This window comes from Lithobates pipiens, unplaced genomic scaffold (genome assembly GCF_037356315.1).
Source record: "Lithobates pipiens isolate NorthernLeopardFrog02 unplaced genomic scaffold, aLitPip1_a1.2 Scaffold_18, whole genome shotgun sequence".
NCBI classification, from domain to species: domain Eukaryota; kingdom Metazoa; phylum Chordata; class Amphibia; order Anura; family Ranidae; genus Lithobates; species Lithobates pipiens.
Window position 1 is genome coordinate 222,048,257 of NW_027507758.1, and position 20,248 is coordinate 222,068,504.

The 20,248-nt window shown below is 45.4% G+C and overlaps 1 protein-coding gene across 2 annotated transcripts in view; it reads right to left on the reverse strand.

Moving 5' to 3' along the window:
* FMN2 (formin 2) overlaps positions 1–20,248 on the reverse strand; it is a 160,233-nt gene that overhangs the window by 106,219 nt on the left and 33,766 nt on the right. For both annotated transcript variants that reach the window (XR_013276687.1, XM_077486613.1), the window contains exon 4: positions 394–455. Coding sequence is in view for 1 of the 2 variants with exons in the window: in XM_077486613.1 (XP_077342739.1) it covers positions 394–455 (62 nt within the window). In the remaining variant the exon portion in view is untranslated. The remainder of the gene's footprint in view (positions 1–393; positions 456–20,248) is intronic.

The following is a 20,248-nucleotide window of genomic DNA, read 5'->3' on the forward strand; positions in this document are numbered from 1 at the left end:
TAGTAGGTTTCTTGAAATTTAGAAAATGCCTTTTGTTGAACCTAGAATCATTCAAGAAAGGGGTCTGTATGCTGTGCATCATTCATATTACTGCGTGTTTCTATGAACTCAGGGAAAGAACAAATTGCATTAATCCAAAGTATAGCATAAGGTTTGTTGCATCTGCTACAAAGTTACAAAGTTTTTTTTATCAGGTACTGTGTATTTTAAGCTTTTATCTAACAACAATAAATAAAAACTGCATCTTGCTCAACCTATTCATAAACTGGTGTTACACATGAAAAGTAACCAAACAAAAACTATATGATACTCATATACTCATGATATAGACAGTTTAAAAATAATATTTTTTACACACCTATAAGCTGAATGCCTTGCTGCTTTATTACTCACCTCATGTTCTTGTGCAAATTCTCTTGGTTTTTCAGAAAGTCCAAATCCAGACGGACATTTTTCTGATAAAAATAAATTAGTAAAATATATTTTTATGAACATGAATCGAAACTCCATAGATATGTCTCTTACACACAGAATGCTATTACCAAAAAAAAATGAAATTTTATGCTTTTAATTCATTCTTATTCTGTGGATTTCCTGTCTTCATACCTTTAATTTGTATCTCTTGCTCTCCCCCCTTTAAGCTCTGAACCATACATAGAAGCACATATGTGCATTTTTGGCTACATTACTGTATATGTAAGATACTGATAAAAGAAAAATACAGGCAGTCCCCAAGTTACGAACACCTGCACTATTTTAAATTGCACCAATCTATCTCTGGCTGACACTAACTGTAAGAAAGGATACTCCCAGACGTCCTCCCAGTCCTCTGTGTCCAATGAGGAAGAATCCACCTCCCACTTTGCCCTCAGGATTTCCAGACCGGTATGAACATTTGGGAGTAACACCTTATATATAGCAGACAGAGGTTTAGACAGATCATTGTCCCTGAGCAGAGTTTCTAGCCTCAAGGTGTAGAACGCCACTGGGGCGTTTCCAAACTGTGATCGAAAGGCATGGTTAGGTTGTAGGAATCTGAATAAATGTGAGTTAGGCAAGGCATACTGTTGCTTCAGCCTGTCAAAGGTCTGTATTTTGCCCTCAAAACAAAGTTGCTCGATATATTTGATACCCCTGCTGGCCCATACACTAGGGTCAGGAATAGAGACAAATTCCAGTAAATTTGGGTTAAACCAAAGAGGACTATGCGGAGAGATGTGCCCCGAAGGTACTGGGCGCATCGAGTTAGCTATGTTCCATGCCCTCACAACCGCCCGCATTGCGGCAGTAAGAGGGAACGGGGCCCGAAGACCACGATACATTAAGTTTCTCAGTGCCTCATATGACCCCAACGACGCCGCCTCCAGAACCACCGCCGCGTTGGACTCATCCGAAACCAGCCAATTGTGGGCATGGGACAGAAGGGCCGCCACATAGTAGGAGTGTAGGTCCGGGCAAGCTAAACCACCCTCTCCCCAATGCCTCTGCAACACCGTCAGCTTAAACCTCGGCTGTCCAGCGCCCCAGAGAAACGACACCAGGAGAGAGTTGATCATGCAGAATATTTTTTTAGGAATCCAGATTGGAGCATGTCTGAGAACATAGAGGAAAGCAGGCAAAAGCTTCATCTTAAATAAATTAATCCTCCCAATCAAGGTGAGAGGGAGATGCGACCATGCCTTCAGTCTAGTCCTCATCTTCTGCACCAATGGATCCAGATTAAGGGCACAAAAATCAGAGGTAGAGGAGGAAATATAAATTGAAGATGTCTGTCTTGAGGGAGGAAACCAGACTTCCCATCCGTGGCCCAGGATATGGCGCTATCTAGTTTATTTCCAAATAAAGAGGCTCCCTCAAAGGGAATACGGCACCAGGCCTCCTTAGATGCTGGATCCGCGAACCAAGGACGGAGCCATAAAGCACAGCGTGCCGAGACTGCTGCTAACATAGCCCGGGACAGCAGGCGGATGACGTCAATCGATGCCTCCCCAAGAAAGGCTGATGCCATTCTAATCTCCTGAATAGGAGAGTCTTTAGCCGTATCCACAGAGATTCCTCTCAAGAACTCTTCAACATTGTCGGCCCAGGACTCAATAGCCTTTGAAACTGCAGCAAATGCCAAAATTGGCTTACATGCCATCCCCAAAGTCAGATAAATTCTTTGCAGATCTGAATCAATTCTCATTTCTAACGGATCTTTGAAAGATGGCGTGTCTTCCAAGGGAAGAGTTACATATTTGACTAAACGCATGAGCGCTGTATCTACCAAAGGAGCTGATCAAGGTGCTTTACATCATGCTCTTTAAAGGGGTACAGTTTAAATATTTTTGACTGCATGCAATTTTTCTTGTCCATCTTGCTCCACTCATCAGTAATGATTTCTCCCATTTCAGATAAAAAAGGAAAATATTGCCGCTCCTTTTTGAGTTGTTTGAAAAACGTTCTCTGTTTGGGGGGGGGGGGGGATAACAGGCTCTTCCCACTTCAGGGCCTCTCTCACTGCCTTGACTAAAGCAGGTACTAATGCATAATCAAATCCCACACCCGGATCTTCTAGATCTGAATCGCTGTCTGACATGGGAAGTGGTGACTTGGTTGGGAGGATTCCCAGGTCTCTTGCAATAGCCCTTCCCCTCCTGAGGGACATAATGGGTCTGAAGGGGATTCCATAGATTGTTGAACTTCCCTCTGCTGCAAGGACTGCTTTACCACTCTTCTCACCATAGACTCCAGGCGTTGATCTGCACCATCTCTTTCATCTGCGGCTTTAGAAAAGCAATGATCACAGAGAGATTTGTCAGATGGAATGGGCATCTTACAACCCCAACATGATTTTTCTGGGCTTCTACTCGAGTGAGAGGAAGGGGGACGCGAGTAATCTCTACTGCGTTGTTCAGATCTGGAAGATCTATGATGACCAGATTTTGACAATGATTTATGGTGGTGTGCGATTTTGACGATCCACTGCGAATATGAGCACTATAATGCGGATCGGACCTAGAAGGCTATAAGGAAATGTGCCAAAGAAAGAAAAGATACAGACCAGCTGGTATCAAATGCTAAAAGAATACTCCAAATATGCACAGCAATCCAACTATGTACATACCTGTTACAAGCGGCTGGTCACTAGTGGGCAGTGAGGCATCCATAGTTTTTGATCGCTGACTGAAACAACATAAGCAGCTAATCTATATACAGGAACGCCAGTATATAAAGAGCAGACCATAACCTACCTGGCACTATCCAGAATAGCCCCGGGAAGTCGCCGAATCTCCTGCATTCATTCCCGGGGCTCTGACAGCTCTCACTACATTTTAAAAATGGCGCCCGTGACATCATCTGCGACGTCGGACGCAAGGTGCCCATGCGCATGCCTGAGAAACCAGCCTCACTTTGGATTGGGTCCACGCATGCACAGAACGCAGCGCTGGACCCGGAAACAGGCAGAGAATGGCTGCTGGAACGCAGAAGCGTCAGCGCCTATGCAACTGAACCAGCTGGGGACACACAGGAAAAACAGGTAGAAACACATAAACACTGCTGCCATGAAAAGGAAATTTTACAGCTCACCACTCCACCAACGATCACCTGGCCGACATATTCAAGCACACACCACCCGGTCATCCTGGCAGATAATGGCCACCTCACATCAAAGGTAATAAGCACTTATCTCTGATCCAAACCAAGCCTTCAGCGCTACTCTGCCATACACTCCATACCCATGCTTAACAGACAGGGCCTATCGGAGGAACATAGCTTGACAATCGGCCGATTTTGATCATAGTGAGGATATCTTCAGGTAGAAAAACACCTGTCCTATGGAGGAGGACAAAAAAGGAACATGGATAGCAGCATGGAGCAAAGATTTATGGGAGAGGGGTCCTATTGGGTAGTTATGGAGGCGGGGAAAAACCCACACGTATGCTGCCATGGAGCCTGTCAGGAAAACATTTTTTTTCTCCAAATGTTTTTTTAATATATTTTTTAAGCATGTTACAATTTATTTTTATTTTTTTTTGGGGGTGGAACTCAACTTTAAGTTTACATTTTTTTGATATATAACTGTAAAGGAGCTTAGCATGATGTCAACAATTGCATTAATGCATAATAATGTTATTAAGAGCTTGTTTTTTTCCCTGAATATGTTCAGTTCACTAATAATTTAGAGTTAAATAGCGAATAAGGTATTTGTTCGATTTGGCGATAAATACTGCATTTGTTATTGTGGTAATTTACTGGTTTGGGCTGGTTGCTAAGGAGAAAGTCTGGAAGCCAGCCACAGCGTCCTTAACATTAGATGACTCATCAGCTGTTAATGGGTTTTCCGCTGACAGCTGAATGTAAAAAAAAAAAAAAGCTGACAATCAAAAGTATGAAAAAAAAACAGCATGGGGTCCTCCCCAGTCCATACCAGACCCTTATCCGAGCATGCAGCCTGGCAGGTCAGGAAAGGGGGGGTGAGCGAACGCCCCCCCATTTCCTTAAGCATACCAGGCCTCATGTCAATTACATGGGGGCTGGGTGCTTTGGGGCAAAGGGGGCTCTGCCCCCCCCCACCCAAAAGCACCCGGGTCCGAGTGGAGAGAGCATAGGACCACAGCGAGCTCCACACTTTAAGGAATTTGGAGTGGGAGTTGTGGAGATAGTTGGTAATTTTCTCATGGATCATAAAGGGTAGTTAAAATGCTCTTCACCACTGCAATCCCGATCGAGGGCTTCCTCCATGCCCTAGCTATGGTGCGTTTTCCAGGAAAAATCTTCTTTCGTGCTGTGAGTGCTGGTCATCTCTTTCCAAAACTTCCTGAAGCCAGGCTCTGTGAATTCTGTGATAGTTCCTACTCAAAGATCATAGCAAATAGGTTTCACAATTCAAGTAAGTGAATTTGGATTCTTCACAAAGAATGTTTACAAATTTTAAGATCATTTAGAAGAATAAGAGTAGGCTAGAAATAATTAAAACTCAATGTGGAAATTAATATAATGATTTTAAATTTTGACCATAGATACGCTTTAAGTTTCCTTTTCATCGTCTTAGTTTATACATAAAATTTACCTAAATATCCAGCTATTCCCACAAATATGACCTTATTTCCTATGCTGGAGTCAATGACACCATTCAGCCTCTCTTAAAATTGCTGCTCTGCCAGCAATGTTGGCACCCGGAAGCAGCAGAAGCAGTACTGCCTCAGTATTATGTATACTCCCTTAATTTCCCCTTCCAGCACATGCTCACAACCCTTAGGTACAAGAACATACAGATCTTTCCCTCCTTCACTGTGAATGTTAATGGAGGTGGCAACATAACTTTCTTTCACATTCAAGTGTTAGTGGTCATGTTACATATAATATTATAGCCCCTATGATGACCAACTGAGAAATTCATGCCTGCTCAGTCTCCCTATAAATTGAAAGCAGCCTATGGGGTGGAGCAGACAGGGGCAAGGCACAGACAGCATGGCTCTTTCCTGAGTGACTCCAATGATGCACAGTTTCACTGCCGCAAATTTAACAAAATCAGGATAAATAAAGCGGGATGAAGATACTACAAGAACTCTGCTCCACTCTGCAAGACGAGTGACATTTGACATTTATTTTATATGTAACAGTAACCCCCGAAGGAGCTGCTGGTTATTTTTGGGCTTACCGTTACCTTCCGTTCTCCTTGTGACACGTCTAGGGGATGCCCATGGTAGATGGCCCAGTAACTTGAGACTGACAATAGATTGGATGGATTTTATTTGCAAACGTCAACCATTGAACAGTCTTTTAACTTGGGATCAGAGGGTTGCAAAGGGAAACTCAGGTACTCTCAATATCAAAGTCTATAAACATTAAGGAACTTGTTTACTTTGACTACATCCAGAGAATAGCCATTCACAGCTGGATGAGCAGTCAGGTTGGACAGTCCAGTCCCTGGACAGGTTCTTGTTAAGAAACCAACCTCACACGTGGTATTCTTCTAAAGAGTCCTCCCCTGGAATGCTCAAAGTATACTGGGTCTCTCCCGGACCCGAGACATCACCCATCTACCTCAGAGTCCTTCCTCAGTTCCCCTGCCTAGGGCTAGCCAGCCCCGAAGCATCAAAGTTGGGTGGAACCGCACCCCAGGCCATAGCCTTCCTGGGAAATGGTCAGGACGACCAGGACCATATATTCAGCACAGCATACTGGACCAGAACCACGTGACGTCCGTGTCTTAAATACCCTCTCCCAGAGAGCACAGCGGGAGGGCCACTCCCACTGACCTGACTCCGAGAGGGAATAATTCAAGCGCCTAACCAGACCAAAGTTCCACTCCTGCCACCAGAGACAGTACCCCCTGTGGTCAGGCTGAACATCCCATAGTCCAGTCAGACTGATACAGAATCAAATTTAGTCAAATAGGCCCAAACCAAACTGTAGTTTGGGTAAAGCATTTAACTTTGAAAAACATAGCGCATGCTCTTCAGGAGCCCGCCAGTACATATACGTATAAAGTCAGATTCCCACTCTCTATCCAATAACATGCTTCCTATTCTCTTCCTTTTCACATCGGTGTTTTCTATCCTCAAATTATCCTTATTCTACCTCTCCTCTCTTCCCTGCAGCATGCACATATCATCCTCCCTCCCTCTCCCTACTACTGCACCCATCATCTCCTGCATTTGCTGCACCCACATGCTGACATAAACACCAGAGCCACTAAACACGTGCGCTCATGCACATCCCACTCCCATCTCGCCTTCCTCCTCCTAGTCTCAGGTGACATTTCTCCTAATACTGGTCCACCATTTTCCAACTGCAAGCCACATATCCAATACCCCTCCTCCTCTGGCAACCACCACAATCCACTCAGTTTAATTTCTATCCCCCTGCTTCCTCAAAGCAGCCCAACAATCTCATGCGCCCTTTAGAACGCCCGCAGCTAACATCTGTACATGACCTTTTCATCTCTCATGGCTTTAACATACTCGCGATAACCGAAACCTGGTTTCAAAATTTTGACTCGGCTTCTCCTGCTGCCCTCTCCCATGGTGGTCTCCACTGGACTCACAAAGCACCTTCCAAGTCCTTCCTATCCCTCCCTCTCTATCACTCTCTTCTTTTGAGATGCACTGTATTAGTCTGTTTTCTCCCATTTCTCTGAGGATTGCAGCAATTTATTGGCCTCCTGGACTGGTATAACGCTTTCTTGATGACTTTGCTGCCTGGCTACCCTACTTTCTCTCCTCTGAAATACCCACTGTCATTCTTGGTGACTTCAAAATTCCTGTCCATGTTAACAGCCTAACTACAGCTAAACTTCTCAACTTAACCTTATCTTTTGACCTAACCCAATAGACACATAGGGGGTTATTTACTAATGGCAAATACACTTTGTACTGCAAGTGCGCTTTCAAGTGCAGTCGCTGTAAATCCGAAGGGGACATGCAAGGAAAATAAAAAACAGCATTTTAGCTTGCACATGATTGGATGATATGATCAGTAGAGCTTCCCCTCATTTCAGATCTACCACTCAGATTTACAGTGACTGCACTTCCAAGTGCACTTGTAGTGAAAAGTGGATTTGTCTTTCGTAAATAACCCCCATAGTTACACTCACTCCAATAGTAATACCCTTGACTATGTATTCTCTCTATTTCCTCTCTCTGATTGCAACCTCATTAGTTTCAATGTATCCTTGCCTTCAACCACCCATCCCTCCAAGCACCAAACAATTAGTTGTAGAAACCTTCGCCACTTTAACACTTCTCTACTCTATTCTGCTACTGACCACCTATATGACATAATCTCTCCCCTGTCCTGTCCTGACCTAGCTACCTCTGTTTACAACAGTTCACTCCCATCATCAGAAGATGCACTTGCTCCTCTAACCACATGCAGAATCAGGCCCCGACCATTACAACCCTGGCAAACTGACAACACTAGAAATCTCAAGAGACATTGCCGTGCTCTTGAACGACTGTGGAGTAAAACCAAATGCCTGCACGACTTCACCCTATATAAATCTGCCCTTCTAAAATACAATTCCTGCCTCCATGCTGCCAAACAAGTCTACTTTGTCTCTCTTATTAATATTTTGTCATCCAGTCCCTGTCAGCTCTTCTCAACCTTTAACTCTCTATTTCATCCCCCACCACCTCTACCCACTAACTTGCTCACTGCCCAAGAGATGGCCAATCACTTCAAAGACAAGACCTCCACTGTGCGTACATCTTCCCCACCCTCTACCTTGCCTAACAGCACACTCAACACTTTAAATTAGCTACTACTGAAGAGGTTAAAAAACTTTTCTCAGATGCCCACCTAACCAATTGTCCCTTGGATCCTGTTCCCTCACAACTACTACGGTCACCCTCTTCTTCTATTTTATGCTCCCTCACTCACATTCAATTCTCCCTCTCTAGTGGCACCTTCCCCTCCCCTCTAAAACATGCACAGATAACTCCCATACTCAAAAAGCCCTCACTGGACCCCACCAACCTGAACAACGTAAGACCCATCTCATTGCTCCCATTCACCTCTAAACTTCCAAAAAGCTTAGTTTACAACCGCCTTAGCCCCTACCTCAGTGAAAAACATTCTTGACCCCTTACAGTCTGGCTTTTGCTCGCAGCACTCCACGGAAACTGCCTTACTAAAACTCACCAACGATTTACTAACTGCTAAAAGCAACAGCCAGTACTCCATACTGCTACTACTTGACCTCTCTGCGGCCTTTGATACTGTTGACCACCCACTCCTTCTCAATAAACTGCATTCCCTTGGCCTCCGAGATTCTGCTCTATCCTGGTTCCCTGCCTATCTATCACAACGCTACCTCAGTGTCACCAAAAACTCTGTCGCCTCCGCTCCATTGCCCCTTTCTGTGGGGGTCCCCCAAGGCTCTGTTCTTGGACCCCTTCTCTTCTCTATCTACACCTCCTCCCTTGGTCACTTGATAACCGCCCATGGCTTCCAATACCACTTATACGCCGATGACACCCAAATCTATATGTCTACTCCTCACCTCACTCCTTCAGTCTACTTTTGCATTACTAACTTGCTAACTGACATATCAGCATGGATGTCGCACCACTTCCTTAAACGAAATCTCTCTAAAACTGAGCTATTAATATCCCCCCCCCCCCCCGCCCGTGCCCCCCTCCGTGACTTTTTCATCAAAATCAACAATGCAACTATCAGTTCCTCCCCTCATGCCAGGGTACTAGGTGTAATCCTAGACTCTGACTTGTCATTTCAGCATAAAATCCAATCGTTGTCAAAGGTTTGTAGAATTCACCTCCATAACATCTCTAAAATTCACCAGTTTTTAACAAATGAAACCACCAAGCTCCTCATTCACTCCCTTGTTATCTCTCGCCTTGACTATTGCATTTCCCTTCTCATTGGCCTGCCTCTCCATAGGCTATCCCCTCTTCAGTCTATCATGAATGCTGCTGCCAGACTTATACACCTTACCAACCACTCAGTGTCTGCCGACCCTCTTCTCCAATCCCTACACTGGCTCCCAATCACCCAGCAAATGAAATTCAAAATACTAACCACAACGTACAAAGCCATTCATAACTCTGCCCCGAGCTACATCACCAATCTTGTCTCCAAATATCAACCAAATCGTCCTCTTTGCTCTTCTCAAGACCTCCTACTCTCAAGCTCTCTCGTCTCCTCCTCTCATGCTTGTCTCCAGGATTTCTCCAGAGTCTCTCCCATCCTCTGGAACTCGCTACCTCTGCCTGTCGGGCTATCCCATACTCTCGCTACATTCAGGTGATTCCCTGAAAACTCATCTCTTCAGGAAAGCCTGTCACGTCTCCAACTAATCTTTTACCACTTCCATCAGCTCATTCCCCACAGATACAACCTTTTGTACCACCTTCCCCACCCTATTACATTATAAGCTCTTCTGAGCAGGGCCCTCTTAATCCTCTTGTATTTTATTGTATTATAACTGTATTGTCTCCCTTTTATATTGTAAAGCGCTGCGTAAACTGTTGGCGCTTTATAAATCCTGTATAATAATAATAATAATAATATTATCTTTAACTTAAAAAAAAGGTAAATAAATTGTCACTTTTACATAAATACTTATAATAGCGTGAATAAGCACTTTGAACTACCATTTGGGATGGGTTATAGACTTATTTTACATCATTAATATATAAGTAAACCGAAAATCAATTTTTTAGTGTTTCCCTTAATGTCTCACTGCATTCAGTTTTCCTAAATAAATTTTTTTTTGTCAATTTGTTTCTAAAGTTTTTATGTACAGATACTGCCAGTAATAGCACTTCCTGTAGCAGGCTGACAACTCTAAGTCGCTGCCTTGCAATATGCAGCAGCATTATCAACCTGCTGCACAAGTTCTTTCAGTTAGTTGTTGGCCTGCCTAACAGGGAGATTTTCAGAGTGTATCGTTATTATTTTTTTAAGTAGTCCTAATGATTTTATGGAGAAGACTCATATTTTTAGTGCACTAACCTTAAATGCAATTTTCCTTAAAAGCAACATATTGTTCCCAAGATTTTGATTGTGTGGCCTGCTTAGCACTACACAGCATCTTCTTAAAAATCCTTATTGTTGAGTCCTGTTTCTGTTAATATGATTCAAACTTTATTAAATCCAAAAGACAGAGATGCATGGAAGAAGCAGGACCCAGCAGTGAGGATTTTCGTGCATATGCTGTGCTTTAAGGGTAATTGGGTGGTGGTAAGGCTAAGGCTAAGGCTAAAAACAATAAAAGAGCACCTATCAGTAATTTTTAGAAGTCTGTAGGAATAAATTTCTGACATGTAAAAATGTACAGCAAAAAAACTAGAACAGAAGGGCTACTGGGCAGGAATGATATTTACAAGATTGTGTTACCTAGAGCAGCGGTCTACAACCTGTTTGACACCAGGGACTGGTTTCTTGGAAGAAGATTTTTCCAAGGCATGGGGGTGCGGGGGTGGGGATATGTTGTTGTGGTAGTGCTGGTGATGTTGTTAGTGCTTCAATCATCCCGTCATGCAATGAAACTGCTACCACAGCCACCAGATGCAGTCTGCCACTAGCCTTCCACCACAGCCACCAGATGCAGTATTCCACTAGCCCGCCACCACAGCCACCAGATGCAGCCTGCCCCCACAGTCACCAGATGCAGCCTGCTTGCAGAGTCACCAGATGCAGCCTGACACTAGTCAGGAACCACAACCAACAAATGCAGCATGCCTCTATCCTGCCACCACAGCCACCAGATGCAGTGTGCCACTAGCCTGCCACCACAGCCACCAGATATAGTGTGCCACTGGCCTGCCACTAGCCAGAAGCAACCTACCACCACAGTTAGCAGAGGCAGTGTGCCACTAGCATGCCACCACAGCCACCAGATGCAGCCTGCCAACACAGCCATCAGATGCAGTCTGCCACCACAGCCACCAGATGCAGCTTGCCAGTAGCCTGCCACCACAGCCACCAGAATCGGCGTGTCACTAGCCTGCGTCCACAGCCACTAGATGCAGTGTACCACTAGCCTGACACCACAGCCACCAGATGCGTGCCCCCTTTGGACACAGCTGATCACAGATCGGGGTAAAGAGTCAATTACTGTGGCTCTTTACCATGTGATCAGCAGTGTCCAATCACAGCTGATCACAATGTAAACAAGATTTGGTGGTTATTGGCAATCCTCCCTTCACGCTGACAGAGCGCAAGAGAGAGGAGAGCTGAAAACTGGCTAATCTACACAGAGGACATCTGCACTGACAATCAGGGCACTGATCATTAGTGTCCTGATAATCAGTGCAGCCCCATCAGTGGCCACCAGTGCTCATCAGTAATGTCTGTCAGTGCCAATCAGTGCCACCTATCAATGATGCCTATTAGTGCCCATCAGTGCCGCCTATCAGTGCCCTCAGTGCCGCCTATGAGTTCCATCCATTAGTGCCGCCTATTAGTACCATTTAGTGCTGAATATCAGTGCCTCCTCATCAGTGCCGCCTCATTAGTGTCCATCAGTGCAGCATATCAGTGCAACCTCATCAGCGCATATCAGTGAAGTAGAAAAGTTACTTATTTACAAAATTATTATTATTTTTTTTGAAAAATCTTTTTATTAAGAGATTTGAAACATACAGCACAAGCAGTAGGTACAGGACATTTGTTACAAACAAGTAAAAATTATTTGTAAACCTGGTACATCGAAACAGAAGTGACAGGAGCGTCCTATAGTGGATAGAGGGCAGCCATCCGGCCATCCTATGAGAAGTCCCAGTGGTTCGATCCATGCCGGAATAAGACCAATTGATTCCAGACAAAAAGGTAACACAATAACATTTCTTAACACAACTTTTAGCTGTCTAGTTGTTGACTACATTCTCCCTTTCTCACAGGGTGAGAGCTATGGTAACAGCTGACTTCGTAGAACCTCTATACAGGTGGGAGAGGTCACTAACTGGAGTGTGCCCTGTTGTGTAATTTGAGTAACCAGATATGAAGATTCTACAAATCATTCGTCCCTTTGATATAGAGTGCGAACATTAACTGTCACTTAACGAAAAGCAGGCTAAATGACGACCTGCATCATTATTCAGGGGGGGGGGAGGAAAGCGAAGGGAAAATAAGGGAGGGAAGAAGGGGGGTAGGTAAGTATGAGTTTGCCTCCTATGATCAATACGAATCTTTTGCCTAACTTAGGAAACTCTCGAAAGAACCTAGTGGAATCACCCCTCAAGTCGAACCCTTAGTTATTGATTAACCGCTTGTATTCTGCGGACGTTTGGAAGTGTATCCAACATGCCCAGGTGTTGGTGAATTTGGGTGAAGTGTCATGGAGTTGGTGTGTAATTTCTTCCATTTCCATTATCTTTTTCACTCTGCGTATCCAATCTTTAATACAGGGTGTCGTTGTAGATTTCCAGAAAGCCGGAATGCACAGTTTAGCTGCATTGACTAAGTGTATTACAACAGATTTTTTGTAGTGACTTTGGGGCATGGCTGTATGATGAAGTAGGTATTGTGCTGGTGTGAAGTCTGGTGTAAAGGTTGTTATGTTAGAGATGAGCTGGTGTATGGCCTGCCAATACGGTCTAAGTGCAGGACATTCCCACCAAATGTGTAGGATAGTGCCTACTGCTTCCCCGCATCTCCAGCATATAGAGGATACAGTCGGGTAGCATTTGTGTAAAACATCCGGAGTTCTGTACCATCGGGAAAATAGTTTAAAGCCGTTTTCTTGTACGGTCACATTTCTAGATCCCTTATGAATGTTTGTCAGTATTTTTTCCCAATCATCTCGTGTCAGTTCCAGGCCTAAATCCGATGCCCACTTTTCTCGCGCTGAGTCGACTAAGCCAGTCATTGTAGGGAAGAGAAGAGCATAAAGTTCAGAAATTAGATGTCTCTGTGGAGTTTTCCTAGTGCAAAGCATTTCAAACGGAGTCAGTTCCCTGCACCACGTAGTTGTAGGGTATTTGTTGAGTAGAAAATGTCTGATTTTAAGGAAATTAAAGAAGGGCATCTTCCTGTCCGGAAATTTAGTCAGTAAAGATTGGAATGTGAGCATTCGTCCTTTGTCAAAAAAGGACCCTGCTCGCACGAAGTCTCTAGTGGCATCAGCAGTGATATAGCGGTCTTGAATACCTGGAGTGAATTCCGGGTTGTGCTCTAGTGTGGTAAGTGGGCCATGAGTAGAAGACATTTTTGTTTTGTGACATACCATTTTCCAAGTGTTAAGTGTGGTGCTTATCAGAGGGTGAGAGGTGATTGTCTGCGGAACAGAGTCAGTGTTTATCCATGGGAGGAGATGTATCGGCGCGTGAGCGAATGCCTCTTCAAGCACAACTCACGCTTTGGTCTGTCGGTGGATGTGCCAATCCTTGATTCTGGTCAATTGGCATGCCCATTGATATTTTCTCAGATCTGGAATTCCCAATCCCCCTTGTATTTTGGGAAGAGTCAACTTCTCCCACTTTATACGGGCGTGTTTGTTAGCCCACACAAACTGGGAGCAAAGAGTTTTAAAGGTCGCAAAAAAAAGTGGGAGGCAGAGTGATTGGGATCGTTTGTAAGAGGTATAGGAATCTGGGGAGGATATTCATTTTTAAAATCGCCGCTCTTCCGAACCACAAGATCGTAGGTATTTTCCAAGTTTGCAAATCTGTCCTAATGGAGTTGAGACTTTTTTTCCTGCACAAATGACACTTTGTGCAGGGACAGTTCTAAGCACGGGAAACATGCGCCCCTTAACAGGCATACTATAGACACCCCCCAGGTACCACATTTAAAGGAATATTATACTTTTATTGTTTCACTTTAATCCTTATTAAAATCACTGCTCCTGAAAAACGGACGTTTTTAAAACTTTTTTTGCATTGATCCATGTCCCCTGGGGCAGGACCCAGGTCCCCAAACACTTTTTAGGACAGTAACCTGCATATTACCCTTTAAAATTAGCACTTTAGATTTCTCCCATAGACTTGTACAGGGTGTTCCGGCTTTTCGAATTTGCTGCGAGCAGCCCAAATTGTTCACTGTTCGCTGAACAGGCGAACAGGCAATGTTCGAGTCGAACATGAGTTTGACTCGAACTCGAAGCTCATCCCTAGTACCATGCAAAAATTATTATGTCAGCCATCAGTTTGATCATGGACATCTAATGCCGCGTACACACGAGCGGACTGTATGGCGTACTTAGTCCGTCGAAACACATTTCAGCGGACAATCCGCTCATGTGTGGGCTTCAGCTGACTTTTTCAGCGTGCAGTCCGGCGTACTAAGAATTTCGTTTTTTTCTAAATTCTGTCCGTCGTACTCGCATTTCGGCGGACAATCCGGCCGTGTGTGTGCCAGTCCGCCGTACTTTTGAAATGAGCGGACTTTTCCCGCCCGGAGAAAAGTCCGCTCATTTCGAGCGGGTGTCCAGGTAGGCGGGACCCACGAAGGAGACGCCGCCTGGTATGGACTTAAAGGGGAACCCCAACGCCGAAAAAAATCGGCGTGGGGGTCCCCCCAAGTCCACAACAGACCCTTGTTTGAGCACGCTACCCGGCCGGCCAGGAAAGGGGGGTGAGCGAGCGCCCCCCCTCCTGAGCCGTACCAGGCCGTGTGCCCTCAACATGGGGGGGTGCCTTGCCAAAGCACCTTGTCCCCATGTTGATGAGGACAAGGGCCTCTTCCCGACAACCCTGGCCGTTGGTTGTCGGGGTCTGCGGGTGGGGGGCTTATCGGAATCCGGGAGCCCCCTTTAATAAGAGGGCACCCGGATACCGGCCCCCCACCCTATGTGAATGAGTATGGGGTACAATGTACCCCTACCCATTCACCTGTAAAAAAAAAAAGTACAAAAAAAACACAACACACGAGATAAAATACTTTATTGCACAGCTCCGGGGGTCTTCCGTCTTCGGGGGTCTTCTCGCCGGACTCCTCCGTTATCTTCTTGTAGCTCTTTTGCTAGCGGAGGAGTCCGGCTTTCTTCCTCGCCGCAGGCCTCTTCTCCCGATTTCGGGGGTCTTGTCCCCCTCTTCGGTTCTTCTGCCGGTCCACCGCGCCTTCTTATAGCTCTTTTACAGGCGGTGGCCCGGTCTTCTGTCGCCGCCGCCGCCTTCCGTTCTTCTTCTTCTTCTTCTTCAAGAGAGATGTTGACTCGACGCTCTCTCCGGCCACAATGCCAGGGATGCACTGCGCGGCCACTTATATAGGGACAAGGGGCGGTGTCACATGGCTTTATGTCACATGGGTTGGTGTCACATGGTCGGGCGGCAAAGTGGTGTAGTGGTTAGCACTCTCACCTAGCAGTAAAAAGGGTCGCTGGTTCAAATCCCAACCATGACACTACCTGCCTGGAGTTTGCATGTTCTCCCTGTGCCTGCGTGGGTTTCCTCCGGGTGCTCCGGTTTCCTCCCACACTCTAAAGACATGCAGGTAGGTTAATTGGCTTCTGTCCAAAATTGGCCCTAGTATATGAATGGGGACCTTAGATTGTGGGCTCCTTGAGGGTAGGGACCAATGTGAGTGTGCAATGTACAGGCATAGGGGTAGACACTTGCTCAGGTTGAACTGGATGGACTGGTGTCTTTATTCAACCTTACTAACTATGAAACTATGGTGACCCCGCCCCCTTACGATGTCACAGTCCCCATGTGACATCAACCCATGTGACCAACCCATGTGACATAAAGCCAAGTGACACCGCCCCCTTGTCCCTATATAAGTGGCCGCGCAGCGTGTCCCTGGCATTGTGGCCGGAGAGAACGTCGAGTCAACATCTCCTGGAGAAGAAGAAGAAGAAGAACGGAAGGCGGAGGCGGCGGCGGCGGCGACAGAAGACCGGGCCACCGCCTGTAAAAGAGCTATAAGAAGGCGCGGTGGCCCGGCAGAAGAACCGAAGAGGGGGACAAGGGAGAAGAGGCCAGCGGCGAGGAAGAAAGCCAGACTCCTCTGCTAGCAAAAGATCTACAAGAAGATAGCGGAGGAGTTCCGGCGAGAAGACCCCCGAAGACGGAAGACCCCCGGAGCTGTGCAATAAAGTATTTTATCTCGTGTGTTGTGTTTTTTTGTACTTTTTTTTTACAGGTGAATGGGTAGGGGTACATTGTACCCCATACTCATTCACATAGGGTGGGGGGCCGGTATCCGGGGGCCCCCTTATTAAAGGGGATTTCGATAAGCCCCCCGCCCGCAGACCCCGACAACCAACGGCCAGGGTTGTCGGGAAGAGGCCCTTTTCCTCATCAACATGGGGACAAGGTGCTTTGGGGTGGGGGGGCCACGCGGCACCCAAGGCACCCCCCCATGTTGAGGGCACGCGGCCTGGTACGGCTCAGGAGGGGGGGCGCTCGCTCGCCCCCTTTCCTGGCCGGCCGGGTAGCGTGCTCGGACAAGGGTCTGCTGTGGACTTGGGGGGGACCCCCACGCCGATTTTTTTCGGCGTTGGGGTTCCCCTTTAAGTCCATACCAGGCGGCGGGGCCAGCGACGTCTCCTTCGCAGGCCCCGCCTACCTGGAGACGCGCTCGAAATGAGCGGACTTTCCTCCGCGTGTGTGGGCGAGTCCGTTCATTTCAAAAGTAGGGCGGATAGTACGGCGGACTTAGTACGCCGTATTAGTCCGCTCAAAAAGTGCCGTGTGTGGACAAGTAGCCCGTTCGGAAAGTCCGACGGACAGTCTGGCGGAAAGTACGCCAGACTAAGTACATCATACAGTTTGACCGTGTGCACGCGGCATAAGATTCATCTCTAGATCCAGGGGGAATTTTCACAGCACAGATCATAAACAAGCACAAAGACAGAGCCAATAGTGTGATACTATTTACCGAATACTCAAAGCTAATTTTAAAAAAATCCACTTAATAAAAGTGCATTGTAGTACTTAAAATATTACGTGCCAATATAGAAGAAAACAAGCCTTGCTTCCCCTTAGCTAGCATTGCTCTTACTATCCTGTGCCAATCATTGCAAAAATATCCAATCCCTGATGAAGTCAAAGTGGAGAAATGCGTAGAGTATGGCTAATTGGATTTATGTTACTTTTGCTTGGTCCTATAGGCTATGTGGGTCCCAAAGCTGGATGGGCGTTTGTGTGCTGATTGGCACAGGATAGTAAGAACAACTTACCCAGGTGGACGTGTTGTTTTTCTAAATACATTTATGTTCAAAGCGATCATTTTGAATAACTGCAATATTATAGTTATATAACTGGTTTCACACATATCTTTTGTAACATATAGTTTTTTTTGTTTTTTTAAGATATTATTTTTGATCTCTTGCCATATCACATTGTATAATTACATACTTTTTTAATGCAGAGTTAGTTACACATCGCTATCTGGCAGGCCTACCTGAATCATAGGCCTGGATTGGAGACTTAATACTTTGGCAGGTACTGTACATGTTCAAATACATGTATATCAACAGAGTATTTAGGTGAGATCAGCTTTGATTTTTCTGTACAGTCTGCTCCTATTAAAACATTGCCAAAATACGGCACTATACTCAAATAATCATCCATCAATGTTTGGCAGTTCCTTGGTGCAATGCAGACACAGGTTTGCAAACAGTTAGTTTTTTACAGCCCAAGTAAATATTGTTTGTGCATCAGCAACACTATATTTTATAGCCCGCTGTATGTTTGTGCTAGGATCTTCAAGTAATGCTTTACTATTTGTACAACTTGTGAGAAACAGCCCCTGTCAGTTGTGAATGGATCTGCTGCATAGGATTTTGTGGTTCATGAGGTGGCAGTGGAAAGTATGTAGCAGACTGCAGGGGTTAATCACTGACCACATCTTGTTCCCCACCTAGGGTATAATGTTCCTTTCCCTGTGTTGAGGTGTTTTTGCTGGGAAAGGATGCAAGCAGGCTGTGAGGTAACATGTCTACAGGTCTGAAGCAGACCCAGTGGGGTCTATTTACTAGCCAAGAGGCTTAATAACTATTTCTGCATGGCACTGTGGGGTGGCTCAGTCGCATGGCCTGGAACGCACGCTAATCCTCAGAGCCAGAACAGCAAGGCCAGAAATGCGTTCACATTCATGCTAGTATACACACATTTATGGATCGTTTTTCTGCAAAAGTTGTCTTTTTTTATTGTTGGTTTTTCTTTTTGGCTTTTTCTTCTCCCTTCTGCTTGGGTATATCTGAATAGTAAGTGAAGGGATAAGTACTGTTAAACAATTGTAGCGCTGACATATTTTTGCCTATTAATGTGTGTTTTCATGCTACAATCACAAGTCTATGGACATTACTTTGGCTTAGTATTTGGCGCCATCTAGCAGCCAAATACTGGTACTGAACTTGAATGTTTATTGCTTTGAATACACATACAGGAAGTGACTGTTGTTTTGATTAGAAGGTTGACCATTTTTCCCAGGAGGCTTGATGACCTACCCATGAACACTTTCTCTCGCAGTGCATGCTGGGTAGGACATGAAAGGAACTCGAGCAGCCATTTTAGGTCTCTTGGGATAGCGTGGCCTGCCTGTGAGGATCTGTGAGGAGGCCTCCCATGAGAAGGGCCCTACAGCCATTGCAGACTCACAGTTTGTGTGAGTGACCTGACGGTGCCCGAGACACAGTGACTGGATTGGAGAAATCCAGAGACACTAGTTTTGAGCATCAGAGGGCCGAGTTCACTCAGCATAGCGGAACAGGGTGACGGAGCCAGTTGACGGAGAAGCAAGCTGCAGATACCGGACCAGAGCTACTACACGGAGTTCCGATACAGTTGGTGAGCGGGTTGTGGCCCACAGTTTGTTAACTTTCACACTCAGTTAGACTCATACACAGGCCTCACTGGGATTTATAGTTCCACGGAGGAGGAACAGAGCAACTGACACTGAGCGGGATTGAGGCCTACCTACTCTGAGGTTCTGAGCCTTGTAACATAGTTACTGAAATCACACCAGGAGCACCTTTACCTCGACTTAACTTACTTTAATCTTTGGATTAGCTAGCAAAGACAAGAAGATCAAAGACTAAGTACTTTAAGTGAGATCTCACTCATAGCTTTTAACGTAGGGGGAGCTCCCAGGTATATATATATATATATATATATATATATATATATATAAATATATATTGTTTGCAATTGTTTATGTTGAAATCCATTGTACTGTCGTTCTATGTTGGGATGAAAGCACAATTACTGTAACCACCCTTTGAAACATATTCACAGTAAAATATTTTTGGTTACATATTCAAGTGTGTGGAGTGTTGTTTTCTCCCAGCAGGTGGAGCCAGTGGATCCTGAGGTTAAATACAGGTATATTATATTATATTGTACTGTACTGTATTGCACCACAGCTGTGTCAAGGGGACTGAGCCAATTCAGGGGGGTTCATTAGCAGAGTGCAGGCCCAAATCTAATTCCAGCAGCTCCTTCAGGGGTTAGTGCTTCACAATCATTTGCTTTTGGTTTTGAAGGAGGATTGTCCTTTGAAACGCATCAGCCAGCAGGGACCTGGGCCTGTTTCCCTCCCTTTTGCTCGAAGATTTAAGCGGTCCAGGGCACTGCAACCACGAGCGTGGCTTGATGAATGATTCACACTTCTGTTTGTGAGTAGATTTTGTACGTTTATGATTCTTATATTAAAAATCTACGTTGAATAATGCACTAGGCCAGTGCGCCCTCTTTTTTGTTCCTATGGAGTATCCACATTGGTCACAGAGAAACAGCCACTATAATGTCATCTCATTCATGCACAGGAGTACTGTTGTTGATGCTTCCAATCAACCATCAGATAGAGAGCGGGTGAGTTCACCAACATACTGTGTATGATAGCTCAACAATGT